Consider the following 12,580-nt stretch of genomic DNA (forward strand, 5'->3'; position numbering starts at 1 on the left):
TATAAAGCAATATACAGCATATTATATATAGTTTCAACTGGGCCAACCCCTAGAAGAAGACGGGTCTTCAGGGCCTTTATAAAGTCCAGCAGCAGGGTCAGAGCCAATCAACCTTGGAGGCAGGGAGGCTGCTGCATAAAGGCAGGTGCTATGAGGGAGAAGGCATGCCTTCTGAATCACATAAAGTGAAACTATTGGGATATGGAACATGCCAATGCTGTTAGAGCTTACAGAATGGGCAAAGACAGACAATCCCTCAAATATCCAAGCACTGGGCCATGAGGGGTTTTATAGGTGATCATCAGCACTTTGAATTGCACTCAGATGCCCATTGGTAATCAGCACAGTTCTTGCTGTAGTAGTGATACATAAGAATACAAAAGTGTACCCATAGCTACTCATGCTGCTAGATTCTGGACTAGTTGAAGCTTTTGAATGACCTTAAAAGGAACTGCATATAGATCACATTGTAAGAATCCAGACTAGAGATATCTACAAGCATGAGTGATGCACCCTGCCCAATCCAGAAACAGATTCAATTAGTGCACAAGATGAATATGTGCAAATTACCTTCCAGCCACAACTCTCACTTGCCTTTCTTCCAGGAATTAGGAATCCAGATGGATCACCAGCTGTGTACCATTTTTGTATGGAACACTGCTGGAAAATCCAATACACTCCTAACTCCCTCAGCTGGGCCAAAAGGATACTATGATTGATGATATCAAAATTACTAAGAGATCAAGAAGCGTCAGGATGGATGCATTATTCCCATCCTGGACCAACAGGAGTCATCCACAAGTACAATCAATACTGTCACACTGCTATGGCCAGATCTGAAATCTAATAAAAGGGGAACAGATAATTCCTCATTGGCCCTCTAAAGTTGCAGTCTGACTGTCTTTTCTACATCTTTTTTTTTTAAAGGAAGATGGGGATGAGTTGAAAATTATCACATTGGTTCAGCAATAGTTTATCGAGAAAAGGCTCACAAGTACCTTTTTAAGATCCAACACAACCTCCCACTCATTCAAGGATGAATTTATTACTGCTTGGACCAAATTCATGTGTTAGAGATCTTATTCAACCAGGAAGAATATAGATTTAATAATCAGGTGGCCATAATCATAGCTCTGGAGACCCTGTATACTTCCTTGAGATTCAAATTCCCCTCAAAATACCAAGTGAACCGTGACTTAGTTACTTAAGAGATGGTGCGACTCAGAATAAACCTGAGCATCTTTATCTGTCAGATACCTCAAAATTACTTGCACAGCAACCTTGCCAAATGTTCCTCTGAGCCTGTCTTTCCTAAAACGGACCAGGTCACCTTGAACAGGGCCATTACCTAGCACTCTACATAAAAATAATAATACTTTGCCACTTTTAGCACCACGATGTAGTACTTCCTATAGGCTGTATGGAGAATCTTGCACTTTATTTTCTCCTGCTGTGTTCCAGTCATTCCGTCTGTTGATATGACTCTTAGACGAGGTCTGAAAACCAAGGAGCCCTGTGGGATCCTCAAACAGGGGGAGGCTGCCCAAGGCCAACACAGCCCTCTCATTCCAAGTGGTGACTAAGGCCTTTTCATATGCATAAGAGCAGCATTACTAATGCCCATTTTTATACTATTGGGAAAAAACAACTACCTAGGTATTTTAGCAGAACTGAGAGTCGGAGAAGGGGATGTTTTAGTTTTTTAACCATCATATCCCTCATGAAAATATCTATCTTCTCTAGTCCAGGGCTGATAAGTCATGGAGCTCCCATTGGCACCCATCAATTAGTTAGGTAAAATATCATCCAGGAAATAAAAGCAATTTCTGCGAACTCACATTTATATGTGCTGTAGTGTGTCCTATAATCAGACCCAGAGACCTCTCTGTTGCTCTCTGATTATTTACACACTGTTTATTTCTATATGCCTATGATGCGATGAGTGTGGATGTGGGACAGCTCCTGCAGGATTCCTTTGCAGGCTGCTGGCAGTCTGGGCATTTGTGAGAGGGAGCCCAAGCTATGGCAATTCACCCACTCTGTGCTTCACAAGGGCACCCAGTTTCCTGAGTTGCACGTCAATAGTCGGAAACAATGAATGGATTTCCTCTTCCTGACCCTGCTTACTTTTGATTTTACAGAGATAATGTGTGGTTTCAGATTGTGCCAGGCTACCCAGCCTCTTGCGATTTACATAGTTGTGTGAACTCTCTAAGCCATAGCCATACAGATAGCCCTCGACTTACAACAGTTCATTTAGTGACCATTCAAAATTACCAACCACACTGAAAAAAGTGACTTATGACGTTTTTCACACTTATGACCATTGCAGCATCCCCAAGGTTATGTGTTCAAAATTTGGACACTTGGCAACTGACTGATATTTATGACGGTTGCAGTGTCCCGGAGTCATGTGATCGTCTTTTGCGACCTTCTGACAAACAAAATCAATGGAGAAGCCAGATTCATTTAACAATCCTGTTACTAACTTCACAACTGTACTGATTCACTTAACAACTGTGGCAAGAAAGGTTATAAAATGGGGCAAATTCACTTAACAACTGTCTCAGCAACGTAAATTTTGGGCTCATTTGTGGTTATAAGTTGAGGATTACCTGTATTCTTTAAGCTAATCTTAGGTGTAGGGTTTCACTACTCAGAAGCTTCTTTGACGTCAGTCTAACTTAACCTGTAACTAAAGCAGTGTAATATGAGGCTGTGTCACTTGTTTAAAAATTCTTTGACCTGATTTTGAATACTTACGTGATTCAGGCACTTTCTTACATTTATTTCACTCTACAGTCCTTTCTGACCTGCATCCAACCACAGCTGCATGCCAATGAACACAGACCTGAGAAAAAAAATTCTTTTTAACTTTCCATAACATTACCTTCAATTGTCCCCACCCACGAGTGAGATGAGCATAGATTATCCATAGTTGTACTGATAGTATTTTCCTCCTTATTTCAACACTTTCTGAGGAATGCCTCAAAGTCTATAAAATGTGTTAGGTTCTGTTATCCATTACTGCTATCCATTACTTTGAAAAGAAGTTAAGTGCTTGCAGTGATTTGCAGCAAAGGCAACAAAGCAATTAGCAATTTCATGCTTGGTGTAATTTTTTGGCAGCTCACAGATTGACGGATAACACGTAAACTTGGTAACAGGGAAAGGTGTACAGAATTTGAAAAGCCGTGTAGTTCCAGAAATTATGAGAACTAAAATGCATAGATGATGTTGGTGTATTTACAGTGTTGTACTGAAGAAATATGTGGGATCCAGTGTTACATAGAAGGGTGGGAAATGACTCAGGAAAGATGTTTTGCCAGTTATGCTAAACTTCATCCAGAGTGTGTTTACCCAAACAGGCGACTTCTATTGTTCTCTGTCTAGCCCCACCCTGCGCTTAGTGTTATTTATGTCTAATAAAACACGAACTCTCACAGACCAACAGTAGGGAGGTGAAAACAAGGAGGCAAACCCTGGGGAAGCCAGCAGTCCTGACTCCAGGCAACATGTTGCCAAATCTAGGAGACATTAGCTAATATAAAAATCAGTGTTTCAACATGTGCTAATTAGTGTTTAACTTCAGGTTGGCAACACTAACTCAATCGCTCGATTATATTAGACCTCATAGAGCTGCCTTGGATATATTCAGCTCCAATAATATCAGATTAACTGAACGTGAAGTCTCCCACTGCTAACTCCGTGACTGCTGCTGTGCTGAACACATATGTCAAAGTTAGAATTTTCCAACTTGATCAGAAATATTTGGCTTCTCCCTCCTGTGTCCTGCCTCCTCCCTCCCAAAATAACTTGGAGTGGCTGGCACCAATTTTGATTTCATTATTTACCCATATAAATAACAGATTCTTAAAGACTGGAGTTTGGCAATAATTGCTCTAACTTTTAAGATGAGACAGATTTTCCTGACTATAGCAAACCAAGTCATTTATCAAGCTGCAGTTCTAGACTAGACACCTATACAGAAACTTTCAGATTACAGTAGTGGAATTAGGAAAAGATACTTCTTGTTACAAATAAATCCCTCCAAAGCAAAGGGCCTAGGTGTTTGAGGGACTGTCAGTCCCCCTTAGGGTCTGCTCAGCTGATTTGAACCACCAGGATTGGATCAATTAAACAGTATGATCAATTGGCACTATACAAATGTGTCTTCTTGCAGCAGTGTCTGCCCTCCACAGTGGGATCCATATGCCCCCTTCCCTTCTAGTGTTTGGAAGGGGCTTGAAGACCTGGCTTTTCTCTCAAGCTTTTAATGAGGATGAGTGAGGATCTCTTGGATTATTTTTCCCCAGTCCAATCCAGTCCAGTTTCTCTCATATTTCTATCTTTTATTCTTTATTTTTGTTGGATACTTTTTAAAAGCGTCTTTACTGGTGAGCTACATAAAATCATTTAAAGTCAGGCAGCCTACACATTTTAAAATAAACAAATCATTGTTGCGAATGAACAGGCAAGATTTCAGAGCTAGCAAAAGTACAAAGGGGAATAGATTTCTGTACCACTTACTTGATGAATAAAAATGAAGCAAAACAAGGTGCATTTGTTGATTTTAAACAGGTATTTGATCACACCTTGAGAAATGGGGGGAATTACAGAGGTTCAACAAGTGATTGTTGTCTGTTTGTTCTTATCTATAAGAAGTAGAAAAATACCAATCTTAAAATAGGATGAAATGCAGCAGACCCGTTTCTAATCCTGTTCTTCTAGAAGACATGTTAAAGAAGTCTGTACTCTTGACCTACTTTTAGTTAATTTTTCATTGATGCTGTGGTTTATAAGTTATTTAAAAAGAATTTCATTCACCAAAGATTGTTGATTGGGACACAGCAGAAATTGCTAATATATTCAGATGAACTGAACCTATTATATCAACTATAGGGCTAATAAAGGCATTTGGTTTTCTATCATTCTTCCAAAGAGAGCAGCAGCTATTGTCAAACAGCAGTTAAACAAAGATGGTTGTATTTTCAAAAAGTTTCCAAGTTCTGACTTGGATAATTAATGGGCTGAAATTCAGTGTGGCAGTTTCCTTTCCTTATATGGAGGATGATTTTTCATTTATGTGGTAATTAAAATGTACACTTTTTATATGCAGCCCAGAAGGCTCAAAAGAGCATTACAACAATTAGTCTTCCTTCTACCCAAGAGCAATATAATATTTTCAAACTGCTATTAAATATTTTTCGTTTGACCTCCAGTCGATTACTCTATGAAGTAAATTAGGAGTAGGGAGTAAGAACTGTGTATTTGAGACCAAGTTTCTAAGGAAAGAGTTCCAAGTGATATGGGATAAGTGATATGTCTAGGCTAGTGAAAAGAAGGAGTAGTGGTGACATGATAGCAGTGTTCCATGTAAGTTTTGGCTATAGTTTAATTTTTCATTAACAGCCTGGTCCCTTTAACATGCCCTGCTCCTTTCCATGCATCTCAGAAATGAAATGAGACTGGGGGGAAATGTGGAAGACTGGACTTTTCCTCTGGTGGGGTGCGATGATCAAAAAAGAGGGACACTGAAACAGGGGCTTACTGAAGGAAGATTAAGGTGGAGTTTCTGCAAGTGCAATAACCAAAGCTTCAGTGCAGTCAGCCTAACTAAATTGATTACATATTACCTGCTTTCCTGAGACGCAGAATTTCAGCACAAGTTCAAAGTACAATGAAGAGAAGATGGTCCTTCCTTCCTTCCTTCCTTCCTTCCTTCCTTCCTTCCTTCCTTCCTTCCTTCCTTCCTTCCTATCTCCATTTTAATAGAATGTAGAGAAAAGTGAAAACCAGCTCCCTTGGAGAAATTGATTGTTGCTTTGCCCAATTCTTCATGTTTGATATCTTGGTCTAAACAGCAAATCAGATATAAAACCCAACCGCCTCCCCCCCAACCCCCCATTATTCTTGAGTGAATAATAAAGGCATGGTCTAGTTTTCATCGGTTGTGCCTTTAAATGAATGGATTACATAGCAGACTTTCTTTTTCTTTTTTGGAAAAGTGGAATTCCATTTATACATGCTGCTTAGGACAGGGTCAACTGATTCAGATGCTTTAGGTGACATAATTGTGCCATTCCACAAACTAGAGATTTGTCACACCTCTCTTAGTTGGTATCTTAGCCGAATGACTTCCTATCATACTGTTCTCTTCTGTGGCAGGATCCCGAGATAAACATGGAACAATGGGTGGAGAGCAGGAAATGCTGTATGAGAAACAGGATTTCATGTCAGAGCTGAGCTGTCTGTAAGGGCCTCTAGGCATTCCTCCATCCTGCCTGCCTGAACCCAGCCAATTTTTTTTTCCTGAGAGAGCCCCAGCAGCTCATGTTGTACTCAGTCCATTTCCACTTTTAATCCATTTCCTGTCCTGCCCAGTTTTCTTTTGTGGCCATGCTGAGACTCTCCAGTTAGGCTTCCAAGCCAGCATGGAAGAAGCAACAGGATTATATTCACTCTGCAGCTACATGTGGCAATGAACAGCAAGCTAATACGGGTGGACAGGCCTTTGGGTGCCAATGTGAACTCTTGAATGAACAAAGTTCCTGGAACAAAAAAAAATATCCAACTTCTGTGGTTACCTAGGTGGAGTTTTTCCTGAAATACTCTGCATGATAACACCTTCTGCTGAGTTCCTTCAAACCGAAGAAGTATACATTTATTCTGCTTGATCTAGAGACAATTTCCTTGTAACTGATTTACCTTGGGTAAAGGATAGAGGATTCAAGAACAACAAGCTTAAAAGATACATATGGCGAGTGAGATATAATAGAAATAATTCTTAATACCTCTTCTTCTTCTGAAATAGTGATGTTTCAATTCTCCTGACACTGAGTCCTTTCCTGAAAATGAGATTGGATACAATTGGTCTTCTCAGCTTCTTCTTGCACCTGACAGGTAAAATCTGTTTTAATTATTTCTATGATGGTTCACTAGCACCATCACCAGAGTCATTAGTTTGAGATGGGCAGCTATTCAAATTAAATGAAAAAAAACAAACCATTTTCCTTACCTAATCTTAACTAACTATACCTTACTATCATCCACACTTCTACACAAATATTCTACCAAAGAACTGGGTAGCTCACAAGCTGGGGTTAAAAATAAATAAATCATGAAATAAAAAACGAATAAAATGTAATGCAAAAATTAAAACAAATCAATTCAGACTAAAGCCCATGTTATAAAATCCAAACAGTATAGGATTCTAAAAATATTGTTTAAAAAAACAAACAAGAAAGCAAATCTGAATAATAGAAAAATATTTGGAATGGCGTCCCAAAGGCCAATCCGCAGACACTATGAGACATTAATCTCTTCCAGTGGAGAAAAAATATCATCACTGGAGTTCATATTGAAAGTAGTACCCAACAACTTTACTTTGGTATTAGAATGAAAGAGAAGGCAACCAAAATGATTCTAGAACTAGTGGAGAAAATAAAGAATTTAACCTCCACCAAACTCCTTGAAGCCAGAGGCACAAAGAACAGATCTTTCTGATTCTTCTTTGAAGAATAGTATTTCTAGGTAGAACTATTCATGTGTGCATTTTCTTCTTTTTAATTCACAGTTAGATAGATCAATAGCATCTGCCAATCTACTCTGAAAGCTGGGGAGTTACAGTGAAAATAATCAACAGTGTACACAGTCTAGGAGACCCATGTTAGCTTATGGCGGCAAAAAATCAGAAGGCATCTGGAAGGACGTTTTTGGATTAATAGATTTTGTTAAAAGGCACGTGGCTCATTTCATCACTTGCAAAGGTTTATGCCCCTTAATAAAATGTGTTACTTGGAAAAGATAATCACAGATGAGTAATTTTGAAAGATGCAGTGAAACAGACAAATCACTTTATGTCCTCTTTTGTTGTGTTGCTTTTATTTTTTTATCTAGATGTTGCAGGCACTATTAAAGGCATAATCAGCAGTTTTTCAGTTTGGAAGACACTCAGTCTTACTTAGCCAGTCCAGAGATATTCTATTTTTCTTGAGCCACATATACAGTCTTTGAGTACCTTGGTACTCAAACTATAAAATTCCACAACAAGATTGTGACTCATATTAAGAAGTGAGCAGACCAAAAACTAAATCTGTCTTGATTTTTATTGAAATTTTAATACCAAGTATAACTGATATAATCAGTTTCTATGTATTTTATGAAAGATGCCTTCTATCACATTTAGTTTTAAAACATAGTGGCAGTTTTTAGGGGTAGTTCTGGGGCTCACCCAAAACTTTAGGCCTCAAGATGGATTATTTTATCATCAGGACTCATCAGGAAACTAGTAGCTGGATTTGGGATTTAAACATTTTAATAGATTTTTCTTACCAATTTCTTACTAATAAGAAAAAATAGAAGCTTGAAGAATTGAAGAGGGAGAGAGAGGGAGAGGGAAAGAGTTTGTGCCATGTTCCCAATTCACATCATGTGTTGTTGGCAATGTTGTATGAACAAAAAATATAAAGGGGTCATAACTTATTTTCTTTATTACAAAGCAGTTTAACTGACCAGCATGGGAGAAAATGAACTTCAGCATTCTCATCTGCAGAACATCAGACAAAAGTTAATATTTTTTATGAGAAATAATATCAGAATGTCATATAACACTTAATTGAAAGTACGGTAAGCCTTCAGGAGAAATCTTTCCAAAAGGGGAATCATTTCACATGCAGAGATGGTTATCCAAAATTTTCACATGTCTAGCAATAAAACTTGAAATAATTTTCTAGATTTCCATGTTCAAAATAGCACACAATTGATACGTAGATGAATTTCACACATGCTAATTACAAGCATGTATTTTGATGTATGTAATTTTGTGAGAGAGTGACTTTATGGAATTTTGTCACATTCATAAAAGATCAAAAGTTATTAACTTTGACTGTCAGGTCTGCTATTCTCAGTTTCCTTTCCAAGTCACAACAAATACAGGAATAAATTTGTACATTAGTGATCTAAGCTGCACTGTGATCTGGGTGTAAATAAATAGCGAATTAGATTCCTCTGTGCTAGGAAAATACTTATCCAACAGACTTTTATTTTTCCAATCGTTTGGTAACCAAAATAAAATGTACAAGGATACAGAATACCATTGTCCATATTCAATAATTAAAAATTCATTCAACAATTATTGTAATTAATGTATATAACGTATATAATATAACTATTATTGAAATGTATAAGCCATCCAACTCCCAGCAATCCAGGACACTATACATTTTTTTAAACTACTTAGAAACAAAGAAACAACACAAAATCAACACAACCAAAGGAACAAAGATTGCAAAGAAGTAATGGAACTCTTGAAATTAGTTTTGACAGCAGAGTGCTGCCCACCATAGGGATTTAAAAACTGAGCTGGGAGCAGGACCCCAAATAGTGATCGCAGTAATATATTATGAAAAGGAGCTGTATCTCACAGAAATGCATATGAATAACTCTTCAAGATGCATAGAGAGTTTTACAATCCTTGTCATGACTCCCCCGTATAATTTCATAATTAAGGCTGAGGATTCTTTTTATACTTTCCAAGTATAACAAAAATTGGCCAGAAAATATATATAATAATTTTCCAAAAACACAATGGGACCAAAGTTAGTTTGGAGGAAACAGTCAGAAAAGGAAAGATCAAATATGAAAATAAACCAGATAAGAGCAGGGACTATGGAGAAAAAAAAAACCAGAAAATTTTCCCAGTATAGTGCAGAAAAGGTGACTGAGAATGGATGCCAAGAAAAATAAAACCAGAATATAATCAACTACAGAGTCCTTGGTGTTCCCTGAGCTTACAGACATTTCATTACTTGACTAGATAACATCATCAGTACCAGTGAGTGTGAGGCTTACTCCCTGTTTATTTTATTTATTTATTTTATTTTAATTCCATTTATATCCCGCCCTTCTCCGAAGACTCAGGGCGGCTTACAAGCTTAGCAGTTTATAACTGAGAAATAGCATTTGCATGATAATGATAGTAATAACACTGAGTTATTCTATTGGTCTGTTTATTATTGGTTATTTTTATAAACCTAAGTGGCTATGAGTATTGAAAAGCCTCACCCACTTCGAAAAACCAGAGGACCAATTAATATCAGCTTCTGTTAGTGCTATTTGTTTAGCATTTTTCTTTATTCTTGTTTACTTGCGCTGTATGAGTTCCATGAGCTCTAATTCATTCTCTGAGTCTGAGGCTTTCCTCCTCTGACTTTCCCTTTTCTAGGAGAGAGGCAAGAATCAGACTATGTAACATAATCAAGGCAAGATTTAGCATTGAATCATTTGAATCATGCTTATAATTATCTGCTGTCCATGTCGATAAGATGGCTGCTTTGGTTCTTTTGATCCAGGCGCAATTCTGGATATCTCTCTGGTGGCCAATTTTCTGAGTCCTTCACACAACAACTTCTACCTGTCCTGTGTGACAGGCGAGCGGAACATCAGCCTCCAGATTGACAGAGACAATGCCATGATCAAGACCACATCCAAGTTCCAGATATACAAGAACAGCAGCAAGGAAGTGCATATGCGAGGTTTTTCTCGAGCAGGCCTGGTGGGCATCACATACTGCCTGGGGAAGACACAGTCAGAGCAAACTAGAGTTGTTTATGTACACAACGACATTAATGGTAAGTGTGATAGAATGATACATGTAACATCATACTGATATGTGGTTATCTAAAGACCAAAATCTACAAATCTACAAATCAGAATTTGACTTCATCCAACTGAATCCATTATCCTATTTGCTATATTCTGGGCTACTCAATCTTGTCAGTCAGTAAGGAACTAATAACCAATAGCATTGATGCTCTAAGCCAATGTGGTGTAGTGGTGGAGATTTTAAACTGGTACTGGGCTATAGTTAAAGGGCAACTGAGAGAAACGCTATATATGCCACCATGAGGTCCTAAAAGTTGGGATATAAATGTACAACAGTATGGATTTTGTGAGTGTGTGTGTGTGTGTCTCTGTGTGTGTACTTCTGCACTTCACAGATTTTAAAACCCAACTTTTTTTAACAATAAAGAAATCTCTCTGTTAGCCTTTAGATCAGGGGTGTCAAACTGCCGGCCTGTGGGCCAGTTGCATCATGCAGAGGCCGCGCCCACCCCAGCTCTGGCAATGCAAAAAAAGTCGCAATATGTCACGACACATCACGTGATGTGGCGAGTTTGACATCCGTGCTCTAGATGGTGTAATGTTATCTCTCAGAGGTTTACTAAGCCCTATTCTTTTCTGTTTTCAGACTTTAATGTTCTCAAAAATCTTTTATAATTAGTTGTTTTATTTCTACTAAACTTTTTATAAGCTTCTCTGAAGCGTAAATTGTACAAACAAGAGGCTAACTCAAATATTTTTGCTCTGTTACACTGTTAGTCAAAATCAGAACATCCCTATGACTGAATGATTATAATTCTTCATTTCTTATTTCAAATCCACTCAATCTTAAATTGCACCTTTTTGTTGTCCTTCAATGCCTGTTTGATCTCTTTCTTCCCATAATGACATATGAAATGTCAGATCTAATAGAAGTATTGCAGAGGTCACAGTAGTAATGCAAAAGCAAATATTGACAGAACCACAGCAAACAGACAACTTAAAAAGGATATAATTAAGAAAAGAATTAAATAAGCACAATGTTAGACATAGAAAATAAACCAAAAACTATGCAAATAAAAATGAATGTTATGGTCAAACTCAAATGTCTTTTACTATTGTGCAAGCAATATAAAGTAAAATATAAATGGATAGTGAAAACACTTATTTGTTCTGGGTGGATGCTGCAATCTCATAAAACCTGTAGAAACTGACAGTAAAACCAATGACAAATTCAATATTTCGTTGGATGTGGTTAAATTTTGTATAAACCAATAATTTTGATTGATTTAATATTTCTTGAGAAATCAACTAAGTATCATGTATGAAGGACTTGAAGCCTTACAGCAATCTCACTTTTAGCCGTTTCTGATCCTTTTTTCTCAGGATTGGTTAAACATTTCAGTTTCAGATTCACAGCAGTAGTAAATGATTTTCCTTTATAACTTACTTAATAACAATGATAAGCTTATCTAACAAGACTGAAACCAGAAGAGCCTTAGTATTCATCTTTTCATAGATATCCACAATGTGTATTTGTGTTTGTGTGTGTGTGTGTTTATGTAGAACTGCATCATGATGTTATCATGTGAATGATGCAATACTGATAAATTCATTAGAGTTTGTGACGCAAATTATATATCCATCTCATTTGTATTATGTCATCTTGGCATAGGTGTTACTATTTTGATTCCATTGTGGCTTGTCAAGGATGCCTACGATTCTTATCTTCCTTCCACATTGGCACAAACATGCTGGTTAACCCTTTTTATGTACCACATCCTCATGATATTTCCTTCATCTCACTCGTAGCCTACATTGAGACAACTTTAGCCATCACTTTTAGCTTTCCAGTTTTAAAGTAACATTTCTCCCCTTTTTTCAACCCAGTTTTTGCTGTGGACCAACTCACCGACCATGTAGCTGTTGACATTGGCAGGGGCTACAATCCGTTCAGCTGTAGCTAACTATTTTAGGC

At 37.6% G+C, this 12,580-nt stretch overlaps 1 protein-coding gene across 1 annotated transcript in view; it reads left to right on the plus strand.

Moving 5' to 3' along the window:
- The first annotated feature begins 6,426 nt into the window (after nt 1–6,426).
- Nucleotides 6,427–12,580, plus strand: part of TIE1 (tyrosine kinase with immunoglobulin like and EGF like domains 1) — a 38,551-nt gene continuing 32,397 nt past the window's right edge. The window contains exons 1-2 of the mRNA XM_081325983.1: nt 6,427–6,903; nt 10,353–10,631. Coding sequence (XP_081182109.1) covers nt 6,855–6,903; nt 10,353–10,631 — 328 coding nt within the window. The 5' untranslated portion in view covers nt 6,427–6,854. The remainder of the gene's footprint in view (nt 6,904–10,352; nt 10,632–12,580) is intronic.

The sequence above is a fragment of the Vipera berus genome, assembly GCF_964194415.1.
Source record: "Vipera berus genome assembly, chromosome: 3".
Taxonomy (NCBI): Eukaryota; Metazoa; Chordata; class Lepidosauria; order Squamata; family Viperidae; genus Vipera; species Vipera berus.